This window comes from Gopherus evgoodei, chromosome 13, assembly GCF_007399415.2.
Source record: "Gopherus evgoodei ecotype Sinaloan lineage chromosome 13, rGopEvg1_v1.p, whole genome shotgun sequence".
Lineage (NCBI taxonomy): Eukaryota > Metazoa > Chordata > Testudines > Testudinidae > Gopherus > Gopherus evgoodei.
In genome coordinates, this window is record NC_044334.1 from 3,184,989 (window position 1) to 3,207,952 (window position 22,964).

The 22,964-nt window shown below is 46.6% G+C and overlaps 1 protein-coding gene across 1 annotated transcript; it reads left to right on the plus strand.

The window, feature by feature from the left end:
- Nucleotides 1-389: 389 nt before the first annotated feature.
- LOC115661045 (sodium-dependent serotonin transporter-like) lies at nucleotides 390-22,071 on the plus strand. Its single transcript, XM_030583169.1, has 14 exons — nucleotides 390-609; nucleotides 5,284-5,418; nucleotides 6,021-6,240; nucleotides 6,799-6,937; nucleotides 8,660-8,794; nucleotides 11,333-11,436; nucleotides 12,747-12,874; nucleotides 15,416-15,528; nucleotides 16,386-16,517; nucleotides 17,454-17,553; nucleotides 17,880-17,980; nucleotides 20,271-20,438; nucleotides 21,291-21,347; nucleotides 22,063-22,071. The coding sequence occupies exons 1-14, from the start codon at nucleotides 390-392 to the stop codon at nucleotides 22,069-22,071; spliced, it is 1,761 nt and encodes a 586-aa protein (XP_030439029.1).
- The last annotated feature ends 893 nt before the right edge of the window (nucleotides 22,072-22,964 follow it).

A 22,964-nucleotide genomic window follows, 5' to 3' on the forward strand; every position in this document is an offset into this window, starting at 1 on the left:
AAATCAACCTAAACTAGCAGGAATGATGATGATAAATCTCACGCTCTGCCTTGTAACAGCTTCACCCTGCACAAGAGCACAGTGTACGCCTGTACTGATATCAAACCTCTATAAAGAGAAGCTGTTAAAAAAACAGCACTATAAAGTTGGACCCAGCATTTCAGTGCTATGCTCTAAATGAAATGCTTTTTCCGCTCCCCCTCTTGCCTTTGATCAGAGGATGGGTCTTTCTTATGGTTCCTCTCTCCTGGTGTGGATTTCCAGGCTGGAGGTGGAGAAGCCCAGTCAGTGTGACACTCCCCTCCTTGGAGCTGGCATGAGCAATAAAAAATCCTTCCCTTCTCAAACTTCTTCAGCTTGAATCCTGCAGGATTTGCATCAGAGGCAAAATGTCAGAGCAGAACTCTCCAGTTCAAGTGGATAGCCTTCCCAGGCAGGCTATACAAACAAACCCCAGCCACACTGCCAACCCTGTGTTGCTCACGACCCAAACAGATTCCCGGGACAAGTGGAGCAAAAAAGTGGATTTCCTTTTATCAGTGATTGGATTTGCTGTAGATTTGGGCAACGTCTGGAGGTTCCCTTATATCTGTTATCAGAATGGAGGGGGTAAGGACACAGCTTTACTTTTTTAATTCTCTTCTAAAGAAAATAAAGTGGCTTTTTATTTTTCAATTTTTAAAAATTTATTATTTCTTTCTTTTGTTTAGCTGGTTCTTACAGCATTTATTATGAGCCCAGAAAGTTCGGTAAATGACAAAACTTCTGCTGGGATTTGTCTCTCTTTTCTGTTTTACCAGTTCTTATTTTAAATATCTTTCCAGCAATGCTGATCCTCATGAGATTAGAGGTGTGAATTTATGAATATGGGAGGGGAAGTGCAATTTTTATGATTAATATACAAGTTTTAAAAAAGAAAACGAAAAATGACGAATGGGACCAAAAATATCAAATCCTGTGTGATTGTTGCTAACTTTGCAGTCTTCCCAGTTTGTGAAACTGATCACTTGGGATGGCTTACACACTTGGGATGGCTTACATTTTAAGATCATCATTTCAAATGTCCAAAACATCCCTGCTTTACGATTACTGTGCAGGATTACAGGTGTAGGGCTAGCACAGTTATGGGCTTGAAAAATAAAGGCAAAGCGCTCCTTAAGGAGCTGTCCATGGTACTAGCCTTCAGAACTAAATAAACCAGACTTTAGTAGTTCAACCAATCAATTAAACATTCCAATTATTTCTTCCTGATAGAAATAATTACCTGAAAGTTCAAGACAAATCAGAATCCTGATTTTAGAACAGGTTTCCAGCAACTGATGAGCAAACAAACTGTTTTAAATAAACAAGAGTAGAAAAATCCTTTTTAAGAAAGTGAAAATGTGGAAATGAAGACTTTGTGTTGTTTGCAAAAGGCACAGTGGATTCAATTGCCAAAAGCCATGAGCATTTGGGTATCACACCTTAACGCATGGCAAATTAGAAAAAAATAATTAATGCCATGCTACACACTGCAGACTGGATTCTGATCTTAGTTTCAGCCACGTAGATCAAAAATATCTACACTGAAGTCCATGGAGTTATTCTCGATTAACCCCCGTGAAACTGAGGGCAGCCATCAGCTCCTAGCTAGTCAACTTGGCCTGAGCATATTTTCCTTAAATGTGCCAAGTAAATATAAATGTAAAAGCCATTTAATAAAACTGTCAAAACAATCACAGGGTGTCATAAATAAAGGAAAGAAGAGGAAATGGCACACAGGGAGAAGTAGAGAGAGAGAGAGAGAGCACACATCAGATATGATTGGTTCATCATTTATGCTCTTAATATACATTAATAAAAGTAATTGTGTTTTAACTGGCTTTCCTTCCCCCCAGACATTCTGCTTTTGTCATACAATAGAACTTACAGAACTATTTGCAGTTTCATGAAAAGGCCATTTTCTAAGCTCTCCTTCCAAGACCAACCCTCTGCTTTCATAAAAGCCAGTTTCTGGGCTTCTCTCCCTCAAGAAAATTGAGTGTTGTATAAGTTGTTACAGTTGTGGGCTGCAAGTTTCCTGCAAAGTAAGAGGAAACTTTTAAATTCTGTCCACTGTGAACACTTTTCTTTGTTTATTAACATTTAAAACACTCCCTGAAAGTAACGACTAGCAATGTCAGCTAGCACTGTCTAGTTTCATTCAGGAGTTTGCAACCTTTGCTTTCCTTGCACAGAGAGTTGCGCAGCATTTGTTTTCTTCCTTGGCAAATTATCAGATTTTATAAAGAGCAGGATAGAGAGACTATCGTGAACCAGGTCTCAATCATTCTATGCCTCTGTTTGCAATTCATGCAACTATTTCTGCTGACTTCCAGTATGATGCACATGAATTGCTGCAGCACTACTTGTTGGGGGGTTTACTGCTCCTGGCAGGTTATCAAATACATATTTCAAGCAACAGGCTGGTTAGCCTAGTTTCTAGTTGCTTTAAGAAGTGCTCTGGGGTTCCAGTTGTACATAAAAACATAAGAATACAAAAGTGGCCATACTGGGTCAGACCAAAGATCCATCTAGCTCAGCATCCTGTCTTCAAACAGTGACCAACACCAGGTGCCCCAGAGGGAATGAACAGACCAGGAAATCATCACGTGATCCATCCCCTGTCGCCCATTCCCAGCTTCTGGCAAACAGAGGCTACGGACACCATTGTACACAGGATTGTTTGTGCGTCTCCAATCTACAGCTGTAAAGGGTGGAGTTACAGTCATTGAAAACAGCCAGTCATTAAACAGCCTCACCCCCCTTTGGCCTAACGGACACTCGGACTCCGCTGGGGCTGAAAATGCAGCTTTAGTGACTAGTGTGTGAACTCTGTGGTCAGAAATCCTGCTGGGAAAGGGTGCCATGGCTTCTACAAAAGATAGTCAGTGGCAGCGGGTGCTAGTGTTTGGGCACGGGATGCCAGTTTGTTCCTGCTCAGTTGTCGCAGTTTGCTCATGCTTGAAAGAACATGGTCAAAAGAGAAAGCGTGGTTTTGAAGCATCCTTCCCCAGGTTCCTAAGTGGAGCTGAAAGAAGTGTGGGACTGCCATGTACTTTGTCAGGGTGCTGGTTGTTGGCTTTCTGCTGTGCACAGCGCAGGCTGGCAGCCTTCCTCTTTCAAACCGTTTCACTTTCCCGTTCTCTTGCCCTTGCCTGACGCCACTGAGTTTTGGAGTCAGGCTTTTGACCCCATGAGGGAATCTATAAGCCCATGCTCCTGTGCACAGAGCTCCAAAAAGGGATGGAGCCAGAGCTCCCCTTCCCCTCTGGACACCCTCCTGGGGAGTAATAAGCTGCATCCTACACAGGTTCAGCCTTTGCAGGCCTGGAAGCTATGGGTGGCATTCTGTATCTGCAAGGTACAATGCTTCCCTTTCCTTCCCCTGCTCAGCACAGCTCTGCCCTGCCCCTCACTCTGGGCTGTGCCAATAACAACCAAGGTCTATATCCCATCTGCACTAGTGCCCACATGGCAATGCCTGTTCTGATTGTAACTGAAGAATTCAGAACAATTCTTCCATTCTCTTCCCCCTTGAGACCCAGCATCATTGGTTACTTCTGCAACCTCATGTTACCACCGCTATGCTTTACATTACAGTTGTGCTCAGGGTCAGCCCCGTTGTGCTTGGGGCTGTACAGATGTCTAGCACGACACCGTCCCTGTTGCTGGCTGCTGCGGTAGCTCAAGCCAGCTTGAAGTGGGGCGATGCTGGGGATGAATAGCCATGAATTCCCTTGGGATCCAGGTCACTTTCCTTCAGTGCCTTCACTTGCATGGATCTGACACCAGTGCAGCCTTTCAGCTGCTGAGCAGGCATCTTTGCCCTTGTCCTCTGGCTTTCCGGGAGTCAGTGTGATGGTGATGTCTTGGAAAATGTGTTTAGTGAGTCCTTGTTTTATAGACCAGGCCAGAACCAAATTACTATGGTGAGAGGCTGTTCTTGGATTCCCAGACTGAGTCTGCAGTTGCAGGAGGCTTGGATAGTTCCAAGAAGTACCCAGATTTCTGGATGCTGATGCAAGCAGGACCCAACACCTTTGCAGGTTCATCCCCACCTAGTCACGTACCTTCCTGAGCAGGAGTCAAATGTTCCTTGCTCACATTCACAGGAGCTCTGGTGATGCCCACATCTCCCTACCTGACCCCTTGCCAGTGGCCATTCATCCAAAGGAAAATCCCACATGTGCACTGGATAGTATAAATCAGCCCTTTCCTCAGGTATAGGACTTTCAGAGAGAGGAGCCGTGGGGGTAAATTAACTAATCCCAGTAGGATAATCTGATGAATAGAGAGAGCTATTCCAGTTAGAAAGAATCCAGCGGGCACAATTCTAGCCCGAGTAATTACTGCATCGTTATGAATAATGCAAATTACAGCATTAATTATTGAGTTCATTGAGTGATGATACATATTCATTTGGATTTTCTATGTAGAGCCTTTAAAACCTGAAAGGTGCTTAATATCTTGTTCTCTCCCTTCTGATCATCTGCACTGCCCAGTGTTACAGCCAATCCATCTGTTCCTGGCTAAAAAGGCCCCTTTATGTACAGGTAATGACACCATCGCACACAAGCTTCAGAACATCCAACCACTCATAAAAGACAGTGCGTTACCACATCTCATAGGGAGAAAACATTGATCCATTGGCTCCGTTACACACATGCATGTACCCAGTGTTGTCGAGAATTTGCAGTATGTCTCACAGACACGGAGCCCACTCAGTAAACGATCTCTCATCTACATTCCCACATATTGCATGGAGGACGGGCCAAATCCACCTTTAGTGTAACTCCACCGACCTCAAGTCCCTGAGGAGCTGCAGGATCGGTACGTACCTACTGGTCTGCAGGCGGGTCTGCTACTTAAATGGGTCCCTTGTTGTCAGCATTGGGATGCTGAGGTGGGCTCTGTAGGAAGAGGTTTCTTCCAGTGCTTCCATGAGGGGTGCAGAGCGCTTGTGCATCCAGTCCTGTATCAGTGGGGTAGCAGGAAAACCACAGCTGCAACTTCGGGTTGAAATCCTGGCTCTGCTGAAGTCAATGGGAAAACTCCCATGGACTACAGTAGGGCCAGGATCTGAGCTCAGGTGCCTACCCCGTGGTCAGAGAGGGGCAGGATCGGTGACTCAGTCCTGGAACCTGGAGCCTGGACATGCTGTTTCAAACAGATATTCCCAACTCATCTGGCTGGCTTGTGAGACTGCCTTTGCTGCTGTGGATGGCATGATGTTCTGTGGTGGCTTTGCCTCTCTCGCTGCAGGGGCCTTTCTCATTCCTTACACGCTGATGGCCATCTTTGGAGGAGTACCTCTCTTCTACATGGAGCTGGCCCTGGGACAGTTTCACAGGACAGGAGCTATCTCCATCTGGAAACGCATCTGTCCCATCTTTAAAGGTAAGACACCCTGCCCTCACCCTGGAAACTCAACATTCATTTAGCATTAATGGGTTGTGTCCTCCGCTTTGCCAAACTGAGAGAAATTAAGGTAAATGAGAGTCCAGCTGCAGGTAGGTACGTTGTCACCCCTTGTGAGATGAATTTGCAGTAATATTATAGCTCACAGATAATGCCTCTTCCATGTCACAGCTCTCCCTCCCTCCCTGCAAACAGAGCCTTGCAGCACACAGCTGTCCAAGCTCCCCAGCTCCCTGACCCCACTCCCAGGACCTCTTCTCCTTTCCACAACCTTTTCCCTTGCTCCTCTTAAAGCAGCAGTGTCCAAAATATGGAAAACCACAGAAATAAGGTAGATGTCACAACAGGGCAAATTCATCCCAGATTAACTGGCCTGACACAACTAACGCTACTAGCAGTGCCTGGGAATAAAGCCCCGATCCCTGGAATCCAGTGCTCTGTGTACAGCTTTCACTTAGTGCCATGGAGTTATGCAGGGATGCCATGACTGATGTGGAAGAGAACCAATACACATGGACTGCCTGGCTTCCAGGAATCCCATGATGTGCTCCTCTAAAGATCTTGCCCTTCTCTCCACACAGGCATTGGCTTTGCTATTTGCATCATCGCCCTGTACGTCTCCTTCTACTACAACACCATCATCGCCTGGGCCCTGTACTATTTCTACTCCTCCTTCACTGGTACCCTGCCCTGGACAAGCTGTGACAATCCCTGGAACACCCCCAACTGCACCAACTACTTTGGAAAGAGCAATGTGACTTGGACCACCTTCTCCAAGTCGCCAGCGGAAGAGTTTTATATGTAAGTGGATTATGTGACTGAGCTGGGGGAAATCTCTCGCTCATTAGCATCCAATCACTGCAGCACCTCAGCACAAGGGCCTGCTATGTAGAGTAGCAGAAGGAATGATACTTGGCATTTCCATTTCAGGCGCACACATAATAACACTGCTTTATATTTTCACTTGGGACTCTCAGCAAGATTTATGAACATGGCTCCTTCTACTCCATGCGGTGGGTAAATAGTATTACCCACATTTCACATACAGGGAAACTGAGGCATAGACCAGTTACGTGATTTGCCAACCCGAGGCTCTTATACATAGTGAGCCAGGACTGGGTGAAGAGCAGCATGTAGGAGTCCCAGTGCTCGGGTTTCAGCCTTACCGTCTCAGCCATGGTTCTTACAGGTCTGTCACAGCTCAGCAATGTTCCTCCTGGGGAAGGGCATTATGGACTGTGCATGCACAGGGAGGGTGTCAGATTTGACCATTACATCAGTCTCCCGGGGGACGATGGCTCAGCATTCCCCTCTCTTTCTTGTATTAGTGACTAAGCCGCCAGGGGTTTTTTGCCACAGGAGGAAGGTCCTTGAGATTCAGAAATCCAGTGGCCTATATGACGTTGGCGGGATCCGCTGGCAGCTTCTCCTCTGCCTTTTTCTCCTCTTCACGATTGTTTACTTCAGCCTGTGGAAAGGAGTGAAAACCTCAGGGAAGGTAAGGAGAGCTCCCGCACCTGTTCTTCCTGTCAGTGTCCGAATGATTAATAACATCATATTTCAATGCAGAGGCATCATACAGCTAACACAGAGCCTGGTGCATTAACCCTCCTGGCCTGCCATGTAGATACACACCCCTAGCGCTCTGCATCTCACAAGCAAGCACCTCACTGCGCTTGTGATCTGCTGTAATGAATGGGACTCCCTGGCAGAGCGGGGATTGCACATTGCCGAAGGTCTGCCTCCCAAGGATTGTTCACACATTAAATCTGGGAGTTATTTCTATAATAAACACGTGAGAATTCTGGCATCCAATCCCTGGCAATCTGCAAATAAAGGAAAACAGGCAAAATTCATCCAATAGGTTGTAACTCATATCTGCTCTGCCATCGTGGCACAGTCCATAAGAAATGCAGGTGGTTTTCTTCTGCAGTCTGTCTGCCTCATGTTCTCACTGCCCCCAAAGCTTCCAACCATGTTACTCACTCCTGTTCAGTGCTAAATACAGTTCCTTTCAACAATTTAAGGTGCCCTTGAAACTGGGCACTCCTTGTTTGCCAGCCGCCACAGCGGGGTTCTCTCTGTACACTATACTATAGTCTACAACAGAATAAATGGGAAGCAGAACAAAAAAACATACCTCCTGAACTGATTTCCAGCAGTGGTGAGTAGAGTTGTGCAAATAACTGATATTTCGGTTCAATGGCAAGTAAAAAAAAAAATTCACTCCAATCCCAAAATGAAATGTTTTGAATTTTTCAGTGAATCAAAAGGCTGAAAAAAATCATGTGGGGTTGAATGAAATGTTTTGTTTTGATTTCAAGCATTTAAGGTTTTGTTTTAATTTTAAAAAAAAACAACAAAATTGAAGGAACTGTCAAAACAAAAAGTCATTTTGAATTGAAAAATTGAAACATTTTGACTTGCTCAGAAGCTGTGTCTGTTTTTTAATTGAAACAATTCAGCCAAACCGACACAACATTTTGGTGTTGCCAAATCTGCATTTTTCACGGACACAAGATTTGGTGGAAAGCTTTGGCTCGCTCGTTCGGCGTGCCCACTTGGAGTCAGTGGGGACTCAGCACAAATCAGGCTCCAGATAAGCACATAGCATAGAATGTTGTTAGGATCAATTAGGGCAACCTCTGTTCTGACTGTTCTATCTGAATGATCAATGCATGCACAGCCCCTGAGCAGCAAACTTCCCTCACCTACTCCCAGGTCAGACCTGGGAATGCACAGATGTAAGATCTCAGTCTTGCAAAGACTAAATGAGGTCATCTCATTTGGTAGGTCATTTCCCTACCAAAGTTGTTACTAAGTCCCCCCACAAGCTGTATGTATCATCCTTTCTCAGCAGCACAGCAGCACCTGGGAGGCGTGAAATTCTTTCCTACATTTGCCAAAGGCAATGAGCAAACCCATTCTAAGCTGACCACACTACTGATCAGTGAGCCAGGGGCAGAATCCAATGTCACTGAGGTTTGGAAAGTCATTTTCTGACCCCTCAGCTGAGCGATCATTCCAAACATTGGCCACTAAAACTGAATTCCATTCATCTCTCACCAGCTCAGACACAAAGACGGGAGGCCGTTTGACACAGAGTGTCAGTGACAACCCTGCAAATATCTGCATTAATTCTTTGCTGGATGTGACCTAGAGGAGTGGCCGGCGTCTGTCTCTCCTGTCACTGAAACCCTTGTCCGGTCTCTCCTTTCAGGTGGTGTGGGTGACAGCTACGCTGCCTTATATTGTCCTCCTCATACTGCTGGTTCGGGGAGCTACTCTGCCAGGGGCTTGGAGAGGGATCGTCTTCTACCTCAGACCTGATTGGGAGAAGCTCATGAGCACTGCTGTAAGTTACACCCAGCAGATGCCCATCACAGGCTCTGACCTGCTAAGGAGCACTCCTTGCCGCTGGTGGTTTGTTATATTTAGTGATGCGTACAGGAGCCACCCGAGAGCCTGGAGGATGCTGAGGCAGGCTCAATGCTCCATTTCATTTTTATATTTAAAACCATTTATGTGACGTCAGAGCTGGCTTGACAGCCCTGGAGACATCAGGCCTCTGCCTGTCTATCCCAGCATGGACAGACACAGGGTAAACGCCACACATGCCAGCCCAAACTCAACAGTCTTGGCTACATGAGGGACAATCAGAGGTGTAGGATCTCTGCCAGCACCAGCCAGGCTGGAGGCTGTTGTGTTGACTGGGCACAGGCCTTCTTCTGCCAAATTGCCTCGCCCTGCTCTGAGTGTGACATAATGGTAACGGCGGCCTAACCACACTGCCCTTCCACTGCTGGAGCTACGGGCTGGGGCTACGTCATGGGGGGGCCTTAAAGAACATAAGAATGGCCACGCTGGGCCAGACCAATGACCCATCTAGCTCAGTATTCTGTCTTCTGAAAGTGGCTGGTTCCAGGTTCTTCAGAACAGGGCAATTACCAAGTGATCCACCCCCTGTCATCCAGTCCCATCTTCTGGAAGTCAGAGATTTAGGGACACCCATGGCATGGGGTTGCATCCCTGACCATCTTGGTTAATAGCCATTGAGGGATCTATCCTCCATGAACTTATCTAATTCTTTTTTGAACCCAGTTCTACTTCTGACCTTCACAACATCCCCTGGCAAAGAGTTCCACAGCTTGACTGTTCATTGTGTCAAGTACTTCCTTTTGTTTGTTTTAACGCTGTTGCCTACTAATTTCATTGTGCAACCCCTGGTTCTTGTGTTATGTGCAGGGGTAAATAACACGTCCCTAGTCACGTTCCCCACACCAGTCATGATTTTATAGACCTCAATCATATCCTCCCTTAGTCGCCTCTTTTGTAGGCTGAACTGTCCCAGTCTAAAGGCAAGGACAAAGACGTGTAAGCAATGTGGTAGAGAAGGGGGGACTCAGAGGGAGCGGCTGATGTGATCAGAGCAACCAATCAGGGAGATGACACTAGCAGCAGTGTTAAATGTGCTTAATGTGACATTAATTGCACCTGCTGGATCTCCCATCCTCCAACATGATGGTACATCTGCTGTATCCACCTCAGCAAGCAACTGCCTTTAAATGCCACCCCAACCCTCCCAGCTGCCAGTGCTTGCGGATTCATTTGGCAGAGACTCCCAGCGCAGACCTGAGAACCAGAGAGTAATGGGTTCATTATTCCTTCAGAAAATAGAGGCGCACTGGACAAGCTCTTGGAAATGCAAATCTTTAATTGAATCACCCATCTCATTTGCCGTCAAGTGTTATTTATGCTGTGTTTTCGCCCCATCTTTGTAAAGCTGGCCTGACAATAGACTTCCTGTCTGTAATTACTGCAGAGCTGCACTTGAGAATTTTCATTAAAGGTAATCAGGGATATACTTTCCAATTAAAACCTTTCATAACAGATACACGGCCAATCATGCTGCAGCCATCACGTTTTCCAGGAACTGTGAGCCAAGCCCCACTGGAGCTGGATGCCAGGAGAGAGTTTGGGTGCGCTGCAGTTTCACATCCTCATCCCTTCTCTCATCCTGATTTCTCTGCTTAGATTGCAGCTAAATTAGATGTCACTGTCAAGTTCTCTGCTGCTAAATTACCCGTGGAAGTACACCTGCTTCCCTTCACCCTAGAAGAGCTGTCTCTCCAAATCCTCCCTGTGTCTGGGGTCTCCTTTCAGGAGGAATTGGGGAGCAAGGGCAAGCAAGGGAACCATATCCAAGAAACAGTAGTCAGGAAAATATATTTAAATAGGGGTCACCAATGTGACACACAACCCCAGGGCTTGTCTGCACTGGGACCTCACATTGTGTTAAAGACGGTCCCTGAGCTGCATGGGATCTATTACATTTACACACGTAACACCCGTTGGCACTGCGAGAGTGGTGCAGAGGGGCCACAGTGTAAACAAGAATATAGCATGGAGCGTTCAGCTCTAGAGCAGCTGGTTGCTCCCTGGGGCTAACCACGACCTGCTGACATGATACCCTGCCTATACTCGGTTGCGTGTACCATGTTAGTTACCACCACTCCTCTGGGCCACGCTCCAGAGTGATGTAATTGCCCAGTGCAGACGGGCCCAGCGAAGAGCAGACACACAAATAAGGCACAGTGCCAAACGCACCCTAGCCATCCTGGAATTTTTTCTGTGCTTTCAAAATGAGGCAAAAGGCAAATTTCAGAAACAGATGGTTAGGGCTGCACTCCATTACACACGGCCTGGGGGTCAGGGAGAACGCAAGGGAGCTGACCTATTTGTTGTGCCCACATTCACACCTCATGCCGCTGTCTCCCTGAGAGCGGGAGGCGGACTGTGTGTGTTTGGGAGATGGGCTTCCTGGCCAGGTCACAGCTCCTGGGATCCACCCATTCTCCTGCCTCTAACCCAGCGTCTCTGCTTGTTTGGCCAGGTTTGGGTTGATGCTGCTGCCCAGATCTTTTTCTCCTTGGGCCCTGGATTTGGTGTTCTTCTCGCGCTCGCCAGTTACAACCATTTCAACAATAACTGTTACCGGTAAGAAACCGCGGACTCTGCCCTGGCAGAATAGCCAGAAGCAGGGATGTGAGCTGAGCCTCCCATGTGCAGCAGAACACACAGAAAACTCCCCCACATCTCTGCACAGGCTAGCACGGGGCAGACTCCCTCCCGTGGGCCTGCCCCTTGTCCCCCCTTCTTGCTTGCAGGTGAGAATTCTAGTCCTCACTGCCTCCGCTGCAAATGGAAGAGCCAGAGGAGCAAGTTCTTGGAATGGGGTCCCCAGTTCATTTCTGCCGGGTATAAAGGTGCAGGTGCAAGTTTTGAAGGCACAAATTGCCCCTGCAGAAGGGCGGCGGGGCCTCTGCCTGAGCAAAAATACCCCTGAAAGTGCCAGGCCTATGTGATCACGCAGTGCACCCCGAGCCACATCTGGCAGGACAGTGAGCCCAACCAGTGGGATGGGAACCTCTCCAGCTTCCCTCCTGCTCCCATGCACTGGGGGGGAGGGTATCAGCAGCCACTGCTCTGCTGCCTGGGAATGCTGGTTCTAAGCAGTCAGGCACCTTCCAGAGGATTCCCAGAGGGCACTGGGGGCTTTCATGGGATTGCTCAGATTGGTGGGTCTTAGAACTGTCTCTGCCTTCCAGAAAGAACCGGTTTCTATGCTGTTTCTGCACATATCAGTAACACCCCCAACAGGCGGGGCCAGCCACCCCAAATCACTCAGTGCTCTCATCCCAGCACCAGGGGAGAACATGCTGTTGCCTGGACAGAGGGCTGCTTCAAACCAATTGTCACTGCAGGATCCAAACTCCCAGATGTGCAGTCTATGGGAACTTTCCTGAAAGAGGAACAGCCAGACACGCCAGAGTGCTAATCCCAGCTCTGACAGTGTAAAGCCTACTCCGTTCTGCACAAGGCAGGGGCAGGCCTCTGGCTCCTGGCTGGTTGTCAGTGTACCACAGACTGGACTCCCCACGTGCAATCCAAATCCCAGCACTTACGCCTGTGGGTGCTCTACTCCCTGGTGCTTATGCCTGGTGTCCGGCTCTTTGTTCATTCCTAAGGAAGCAGAGTTGTCCTTCCCAAACATGAATCCTGCCTCCAAAGCTGGAAGCAGCAGCGGTCCTGGCCACTCAGGTGCATGGGAATGAATCCCTCTTGTGCCTCATGAAGTGAGCAAACTGAACCTCATGTTTACAGCTCTTACTCTTTATGGTTTCTTTGGGGAGGGGGATAAGGGGAAGGCTTTGGGCCTCTGGATACTGGGGCTAGAAATGCAAATGCAAAAACAGGTTGTGAAATACCTTGTCCTTCTAGTCACCTGCTCCCGTTCTGCCTTCCAGAGACGCCATAGTCACCAGCGTGGTGAACTGTCTGACCAGCTTCCTGTCAGGGTTTGTCATTTTCACAGTGCTGGGCTACATGGCTGAAATGAGAGATGTGGAGGTGGAAGATGTAGCAAAAGATAAAGGTTTGCCTCCCTTACACCTGTTAGCCTTGGAATAGCCCTTCCCCTTAGCCCTGGCCAGCTCTGGACATCAGCAAGCTGCCTGTCTGGAGCCATGCATTAGGGACTCAGGGATGAAACCAGCGTACTGAGCATCAAGATCTGAGTTATGTCCCTTGCTTTGCTGTATGACCCTGAGGAAGTCACTTCCCCTTTCTGTGCCTCAGATGTCCCCATCTATCGTAAGGAAAGAGAATTCTCACCAGCCTCCAGGGCTTAAATGATATGTGTCAGTACAGTGATCACAAGAAGACTTTTTATCAATACATTAGAAGCAAGAGGAAGACCAAGGACAGGGTAGGCCCACTGCTCAGTGAGGAGGGGGAAACAGTAACGGGAGACTTGGAAATGGCAGAGATGCTTAATGACTTCTTTGTTTCAGTCTTCACTGAGAAGTCTGAAGGAATGTCTAGTATAGTGAATGCTTACGGGAAAAGGGTAGGTTTAGAAGATAAAATAAAAAAAGAGCAAGTAAAAAATCACTTAGAAAAGTTAGATGCCTGCAAGTCACCAGGGCCTGACGAAATGCATCCTAGAATACTCAAGGAGTTAATAGAGGAGGTATCTGAGCCTCTAGCTATTATCTTTGGGAAATCATGGGAGACGGGGGAGATTCCAGAAGACTGGAAGGGGGAAAATATAGTGCCCATCTATAAAAAGGGAAATAAAAACAACCCAGGAAACTACAGACCAGTTAGTTTAACTTCTGTGCCAGGGAAGATAATGGAGCAAGTAATTAAAGAAATCATCTGCAAACACTTGGAAGGTGGTAAGGTGATAGGGAATAGCCAGCATGGATTTGTAAAGAACAAATCGCGTCAAACTAATCTGATAGCATTCTTTGAGAGGATAACGAGCCTTATGGATAAGGGAGAAGCGGTGGATGTGATATACCTAGACTTTAGTAAGGCATTTGATACGGTCTCGCATGATATTCTTATAGATAAACTAGGAAAGTACAATTTAGATGGGGCTACTATAAGGTGGGTGCATAACTGGCTGGATAACCATACTCAGAGAGTAGTTATTAATGGCTCCCAAACCTGCTGGAAAGGTATAACAAGTGGGGTTCTGCAGGGGTCTGTTTTGGGACCAGTTCTGTTCAATACCTTCATCAACGATTTAGATGTTGGCATAGAAAGTACGCTTATTAAGTTTGCGGACGATACCAAACTGGGAGGGATTGCAACTGCTTTGGAGGACAGGGTCAAAATTCAAAACGATCTGGACAAACTGGAGAAATGGTCTGAGGTAAACAGGATGAAGTTCAATAAAGACAAATGCAAAGTGCTCCACTTAGGAAGGAGCAATCCGTTTCACACATACAGAATTGGAAGAGACTGTCTAGGAAGGAGTATGGCAGAAAGAGATCTAGGGGTCATAGTGGACCACAAGCTAAATATGAGTCAGCAGTGTGATACTGTTGCAAAAAAAGCAAACGTGATTCTGGGATGCAATAACAGGCGTGTTGTAAACAAGACACGAGAAGTCATTCTTCCACTCTACTCTGCGCTGGTTAGGCCTCAACTGGAGTATTGTGTCCAGTTCTGGGCACCGCATTTCAAGAAAGATGTGGAGAAACTGGAGAGGGTCCAGAGAAGAGCAACAAGAATGATTAAAGGTCTTGAGAACACGACCTATGAAGGAAAGCTGAAAGAATTGGGTTTATTTAGTTTGGAAAAGAGAAGACTGAGAGGGGACATGATAGCAGTTTTCAGGTATCTAAAAGGGTGTCATCAGGAGGAGGGAGAAAACTTGTTCACCTTCCCCTCTAAGGATAAAACAAGAAGCAACGGGCTTAAACTGCAGCTAGGGAGATTTAGGTTGGACATTAGGAAAAAGTTCCTAACTGTCAGGGTAGTTAAACACTGGAATAAATTGCCTAGGGAGGTTGTGGAATCTCCATCTCTGGAGATATTTAAGAGTAGGTTAGATAAATGTCTATCAGGGATGGTCTAGACAGTATTTGGTCCTGCCATGAGGGCAGGGGACTGGACTCTATGACCTCTCGAGGTCCCTTCCAGTCCTAGAGTCTATGAGTCTATGAATGTTTAGATTCCGGACTACGACTCAGGTTGGAGCTTTCCTAGAAGTGTCAAAGCACTGGAGTCATACAGCTGCAAGTGGGGGCAGAATATGTCCTCTGCCAGCTAACAAACATGGGGTGGTGACTACAGAGACAGTAATGGCCAAAGGTGAAATGATTAGACTAAGCAAGAGCAAGGTCAATTGGGCAGTGGAATAACCTGCCAGAGAAGGGGATGGAATCCCCGGCAATCCAGGAAGGGAAATCCCAGACTGGTAACACCTGGCAGGGACGAGTAAGGGCAAGATTTTCACAGACATTTATCTGCCACTCATGCCTTTGAAAATCTCCACCTAAATGTTTTTCTGGCATGGGAAGAAAATCATCATGAGCAGAAGGCAGATGCCCTGGGGCTTTCATAACACAGACTATTTTCATAGCAACCGGAGGGAAGGAAATAACCTGATATTCCCTTCTAGGTCCGAGTCTCCTTTTTATAACCTACCCTGAGGCCATTGCAAATATGGTGGGTTCTACCTTCTTCGCCATCATATTCTTCCTCATGATGATCACTCTGGGGTTGGACAGCACGGTAGGTACTTTGATTTCCCTATGGGGCGAGAGCAAAATGATCCAAGAAAGTCATGATTGTATGTTCCAGGCACCTCGCTCCCAGAAGGGTTACTTTGGGGTGGGACTTTTGGTCATTGCTATATATCATTCAAAATTGTGGGGGGGTAGGGAGTGCACAGGTGAGGGGGACAGGAATGGTTACAAAGAATATGCCGTCTGTACCTCTCTAAATATGAGCCAGGTATGGATGAACTCAGCATGTCTTTGATTCCTCTCTGTTCAGTAAGGGCCTGATCCTGCTTCCTCCAAAGTCCACATGAGTAGAATACTAGCTTCAAAAGAACTAGGACTGGATCTTGAGCAATACTCCCTGCAAGCTGTGGGAGCAACGCATGCTCAGCATGTCTCAGGATCAGGCCCCATTGCTATTTGGTGTTACTTGGCCTATCAATGTTCCTTACAAGCCCCCAAGACACTAGAAGAACTCGAGCTTTGGTAGAGTCAGTTAGGAAAATGAGAACAAATGAAAGTGTAAACGTTTTCACCCAAAAAAAGGTTTTTGTGTTCTATAAATATCATTTCATTTGAACATTTATTATAAGATTTCATGATTTTTAAAAAAATGTGAAAATAAACCATGGTGAACCACGGTAAACCACATTCCCCACAGTTGATAACATCTGTGCAGGAAATTGTAAATCAAACCCTGGGGAAGGGGTAAATGTTGCTCTCCGTTACATGGGTGTAAATCACAAAAAAGACCAATGAAGCTAATGAACCAACATACACATTAATGGGATTGCACCAAGAGCAGAATTTCACCTTGTGCTTCACTTTTCTGGCTCACCCAAATGTCTTATCTGGCTGCTTTTGCAGTTTGGAGGCCTAGAAGCGGTGATCACAGCGGTAATGGATGAATACCCTCACATCCTAGCAAAGCAAAGGGAGCTGTTCGTACTTGGCCTCATCACCATATGCTTTCTAGGCTCTCTAACCACCCTTACGCACGTGAGTAAGCCTGAGCCCCATTAGATGCTACCTCCTCCTTCTGCAGGCCCAACATCACAGGCTTTGCAAGAAGTTCAGCCATGAAAACTGGCTACAACGAACATCGAGCCCAGTTCAGATAATCTCCAATCAGAATGACTTTGAATTTGTCAACATTGAATTTCATCTGCACCACCCAGTCACCTGGCTTGGGAAGATCTCTCTGGAGTTCTTCACAACCTTCTCTGCTCTCAACTGGCTTGGTTAATTTTGAGTCACTTGCAAATTTTGATCCCTTGCTTTCTATGCCATGTACCAGATCATTAAAAAACATACTAAACAACAGTCCTAGCCCAAACCTGAGGGAATCATTATGGGTCATTTATTGCTATTGGTTTTGTTCATGTCTTTTAGCCAGTTCATAATACAGCTGTACCCCTCAGCCCAAAACTAATTAGTTTCCTTGAGTGTGGGACTTAGTCAAAGGCTTTGAGAAAGTCCAAATAAGCTTGATCAGCTGGCTCTCCATTATTGGCTATTTTGCTGACACATTCAAAACATTCTAGTCATCTGAAGTGTCCCTGTTTTCCTTTTCAGAGCCCATCCTGCTTTGTTGGTATGTTCCTGTTATGTGAGGGGCGGGGGTGTAACAGAACTCTTCTCTCCCTTGTTTCACATCTAGCTCCTCTTAACTTCTCCCAGCAGATTCCCTTTACTGACTCCCTCAATCAGTCAGCTCCATGACTGGCACCCGAGCCCATACCTAGAGGGAGAGAAAAAAGTCTCCTTCACTTTCTTCTCAACCCCTTCCCGCCCAAGGACCACATGGGGTTTGTTGGTGTCAGTGTGAACAGAATGCTTGAGAAAACTAGTGCAACAGAAGTAGCTAAAGTTCAGCATTGCACTTCCCATGTAAGAGCTGCTACAATCACAGCCTGCTTGTGTTTGTCATTCCAGGGTGGAGCATATGTTGTCAAACTGCTGGAGGAGTTTGGTGCCGGCTGCTCAATTCTGGCGGTGGTGTTACTGGAAGCAATAGCTGTGTCGTGGTTTTATGGTAAGGAGAAAAAAATCCCTCTCCATCACTAGGCATATATTATGCACCAGAATAACCTATAGTCATGATCCTGCAAAGACTTACACGGGTGCTTTACTTTATGCATATAAGTTCCAGTGACTTCAATGGACAACTCATGTATAAATGTTTATATGTGCATGAATCGGTCAATGGCTAGGGCCAACAATAGCCACCTATATGTGGAGCAGTTCCCAGCACTTTCATGAAATTCTTTCTAAATAAGTCCTCTGCTCTGCATGTGCTGCCTGATTCCTCCCTGCTGTGACAGTGACACCATGTCTGTGATTTTCCTGCCCCCCATACAGGAATTCAGAGGTTCTGTGATGATGTCAAAGCTATGCTGGGCTTCACCCCAGGGACATTCTGGAAGGTCTGTTGGGTTGCCATCAGCCCTGCCTTTTTAGCAGTGAGTATATTTGTCCCAAGCAAAAAATTAAATTTACAACTTTCCTTTAACCTTCTATCAAGAAAGTCCCTCTCTGGCTTGCTGGAGCTCTGGCATGCAGCCTTACTGAGCCTGTGACCCAGAGATGCCCATGCACAGTTTCCTGTCCAGTTCATGGTGACAGAGAAAACCACTTGGATGTGTCAGGGAGAAAGACAGCTTATGGAAGGTCTCCCCTTTGTTTGTGGTAGCAAGAAATCAATAGGAAACTCTTAAATTGAAAAGGGAGCATGACATGCTGTCTGTACTCACTGAGACTGTGTATTTGTCAAAGAAAAGGCCATACAGTATATGCTCAGGCTCATAAGAGTCTATGTACCATGGGCCAAGCTCACAGCTGGCAGCTGCAATTCAGTTAAAGTCAACACAATCATGTCTGCTTACACCAGCAATTAATTTGGCCCTATCATCTCCCCCTTATAAAATAAAGCTGTTGACACTATAGACTGCAATGTACTGTGGCTTAACCTGCCAAGTTTGCTATTTTAAATGCAACTCCAGTGCTATGCTTTGTACTGGATCCATCACCTTTGAAGTGCTAACCTTTCACTGGACTTCAAAGAATGCCCCATCTGTAAAACGAGGAGGATATTCATATTACCTACTTTGCACAGGGAGAGGGATTTTGAGGATTAATTAATGTTTTAAGCACGTTGAGATTCTAGGTTGTCATCAAGGCAGAAGGAAAATGATTTAGTTATACCAATCAGACATGTGACTGGAGTGCAGTTATCTTCATCTGATGAAACCCCACAAACAAACTGGATCAGTGTTAGGAATATAATTCTGGGAAATGTCAGTTTAAAATCCAGATTGGCCTTTGAAGATTAGATTACAAATAGTAGAGAAATAAGAGCATCACATTAAGCTGCACAATAAACTTTTACTTACAGTGGGATTGGTGAGATGTTGTACACTGATTTGATTTAATTGGAGAGCTAGTTCAAGGTGATGCTAGTATAATCATGAACAAATAATTCCAGGAGGAAAAAACCTAGTGATGCTGTTTTAAATGGCTTTTTATCACAGTGTGATCTACCACCACCAGCTTTCTAAATTCTCCCAAACGCTACTGCCCCTCCAGTCTGCATTTTATTTTCCTTTCTTGCCCTTGGAAGTTTTAAACAAACTCCTAGACTTCCAAGGCGTGCATGTGTGTGTGTGAGAAAGAGAGAGTTTGCAGTGAATGTTCTGATGGTGCCATTAATACAGCAGTATCTGTTCACATTATAAGCAGCAAAGTATCACACTGAAATGACAGCTTCTCCTCCAGCAGCAAACACTAACGAACTAGAATTTCTAAATTCAGTCTCCTTTAATAGGAGACACTGACAGTCTGCAGAGCACCCGAGTTGTAGTTGCTGAGCTCCCACCAGGCTGCATGAAGCTTGTGTACAAAATGCCACCCATCTATTAACATTCCTGGGGGAGTGGCATAGGGGACGGATACTGAAATGCAGGCCCGGTAAAGACACTCCCGGGGCAGTCTGAATGGGATAAGTCTGGCCTCAGTCAAGTTCCCGGTGGACAGACGGCCACATCACAAAACCAGCCTCACAGCTGGCACCTTTATTGGCAGTGCAGGCAGAGAGGCCATTGGCTGAATTGACCCTGGAGACTGAACTCTTCTTACATCAGGGAGGAGGCACATGGGTGGGGCAGAATGAGGAAGCTGGCACTGCTGCTGCCTGGCCTGGAGCAGTTCTGGAGAGAACGACAGTGAGTCCGTCTCCAGGATTGCCAGCAGAGGACCTTCCCTAGCACTAAACCCATTTGCAAATGTACCTAAAAGACATTAAACTCATAAAGCCGAGGGCTAAATATTCCACCCTAACTGATCCCCTGGGAATTCAATGAGGTTATACCAGGGATGAATGTACTCCCGTGTGCTGGAGGAGCTGGCATAGTACCTTGCACTGCAGAAGGTCCCATGACTTCCTGGTGGAAGGGTGCGGGAGTCCTAGCTGGCCTGAAAGGAGTCTGCCTAACCACTGGCCTTTTTAGCTTTTCATCGTACAGATGATTTGTCACATCATGTGATGCAGTGCAGTGGCACATGTCATAGGAGTAGCCTTGTCCTTTTCTGACATTTCCCTAATTAACCAGTTCCCTTTTCAAAACAGACACCAGGCCAGATTCATCCCTGGGGTGAATCCACTGAAACTGCCTGAGGGGTTGTTGCGGAGCACGTGACTTGTCGCGCTGTTCCGTGAATGTGCTCATCTGACGTTGGTTGTGTTATCTGTTACAGTTTATAATAGTCAGCTCTCTCCTGGACCAGCCGCTGCTCATGCTGTTTGACTATCGCTATCCCGAGTGGAGTATCTCAGTGGGATACCTAATAGGAGCATCGTCTTTCATCTGTATCCCTTTCTACATGGTGTATAAGCTGGTCTGGACTCCTGGATCCCTTAAGCAGGTCAGAGATGAGTGTCATGCATCACAATCCTGTGTGGGCCAGATATTGTGGGAGCCAGTGTTTGGTGCAGCACATTTTGAAAGACTTGAAAGGGGTCAAGTCTTCAACAGGCCGGCAGGGTCTGGAAGCTCTGTAGAAAAGTTCTGCTCATCCCCTAGTGACTGTGTTCATGTGGCAATTATATCACGACAGATGAACTGGTTTTAAACTGGCCCAGGCTAGATCAGCAACAGTCATTTTAAAGCCTTTCTCGAGGCCTGGCTAGGGGACCATGGAGCCACATCTGGAATATGGATCTAATAGTCTACAATGGCCAGAACTCCTCCCTGGTGTACCCCATTGACTTTAATGAGTGAACTTGGCCCACTGGGTTTATATTGTATTAGCCTGAATCTTTCTAAAACCATGAGGACAAGCAGTTCCCCTAATAGGCTTCAATCCCACATCATACTGTAGTGACCAATCTGAGAGCAGCTCAGTAGGTTCCAAAGTCCCTCACTTCTCCTCAGCTGAGGGAAAGACCCCATCTCCCAGCCACAGGGCTCCCGCACCCCAGGCACAATTACATCAGGGGCCGTCCTGACAGAAGAGAGGCATGTCAGCATTAACTTGAGAGCACAATGCACCCGCTGAGCTGTTGTGCCATCATTTGTGATTGGCTTAAACTGCAGCAGGCACCATGGTGCCATCAACCACGTGAGAATCACAGGGATGTACCCAGGCTTCTGGCATTTCAATGGCATGTGAGAGAGGCAGAGAAACTGCCCAGCTTTTGTCCCAACATGGCACCAGTTACATTAGCCACCAGAGCTGTAGGTAACCTCTGGCTTTTTCTTTGCTTGTATCCTCTAGCGTCTAGCAGTGTGTATTCGACCAGAGAAAGCCATACAAGACCAGCAAGCGGATTCAGTATGTATGTCATCAGAGCCATAGTCCTACGGAGCACACAAAGGGACATTAGACTGCTGTTCAGCTTTACTGTTACTTACCAAACCAACTAAGAGACAGGGAAGAGAAAAGCTGCCATCACTGTTTAAACTGCTCCCCTGCTTCTCTTTCCTAAGAGTTGTACACACTGGACAAAGCTCACCACAGGGTGTGGAGAACACACCTAATCCACCGTCTATGGGTCGTGTCCTCCTGCCATAGCAGCTGTACACAAACCGGCACCTCCGTAAAAGCCTGTACTGTCCAGGTCTTAATAATGGGCTCGATCCAATCCCCATTGAAGGCAGTAAGAATCTTTCTGCAATGAGAGCTGGATTGGCCCTTAAATGTGTCTGAGGTAAACACAAAATTTTAGTCTGAGCGGAAGCCTGATTGTAATAGAATCACAGAGAAGTAGGACAGAACGGGACCTCAAGAGGTCATCTAGCCCCCCCCATGCTAGTTTGGCAACAACATTTATTAAGTGGGTTGTGCTCCCAACTCCCCTATGACTATGCCATTGGTAAGCCCCAAAGTTGCTTATTCTTCCACATCGGCACCGCCTGCTTAAATGTTAGTTACACCATTGCAGACGTGGTTCAGCTTCAGCTGAGGGCACAACAGACCCAACAGAACCACTGCCTTTGGAAGCACAATTCCCAGTACCCAGTCTTCTGCCTCCTTGTCTCTGTTACAGCGCATGTGAGCATTCCACAAAGTGGAGCTGCTTGGATTGCCATGCCTGGACGTCCCTGTAGCCATGGGGAGAACCACTGGTTGGAACTCTAGCCTGTGTCACATTTAAACCTAAATCCACTTCCCTCCCATCACTCTTCAGGATTTTCCCAGCTGGGTTTCTTGTTATCCAGGAGATCTGGTTTAGAGAAAAGGTTTGCCCCTCCTCCTCAACAGCCCTCCCTCCTCCGTCCTGCAGTGGGGTTCGGCTGCTACTTCATTAACATTGCGCCATGACCTGGCTGCTAGATCAGACAGGTGCAGACAGTGGACTGTGAAGGAGGGACCTGTTCTTCACACACATGTCAAGGGAAAGAACAGCCAGGTGGGGAGAGTAAATGGATGTGTGTGCACATAGTCTCTTTTGCTTCTTCAATATTCTGGGCCAAATTCAACTGGCAACCAGCATGGTAAGTTCCATATTAGATATAAATTAGCCAGAAAATAATGGTAAGGCATAGAGGATTGTAACTTGCATCAACACGTAGGCAGGAATGCAAACCTAGAGCTACTGACATGCTGAAGGAACCCAGGAGCGTGATGCATCATCGGAGAAACAACTCATAGGAAAGCATAAGACAAGGAGAGCACTTGATGGTGATCACAGTTACCCTTCCTACATCCAGAGTAATTCCACTGACTTCAGTCAAACTGTTCTAGTTTTACAGCAGGATAACTAAGATCACAATCTGGCCCAAAACGCTGCATGCCAAATCAGCACAAGTTACCCTCCCTTGCAACTGACATGCATTTGCTAGCCCCTGACACAGTATCCCCTGAATGTGGCAGACAGACTTTCTTGGGAGGTGCACCTGGGTCTGGTATCAAAGTCCCCTTTCAAAGAGAAAACAAAGCACAAGGAGC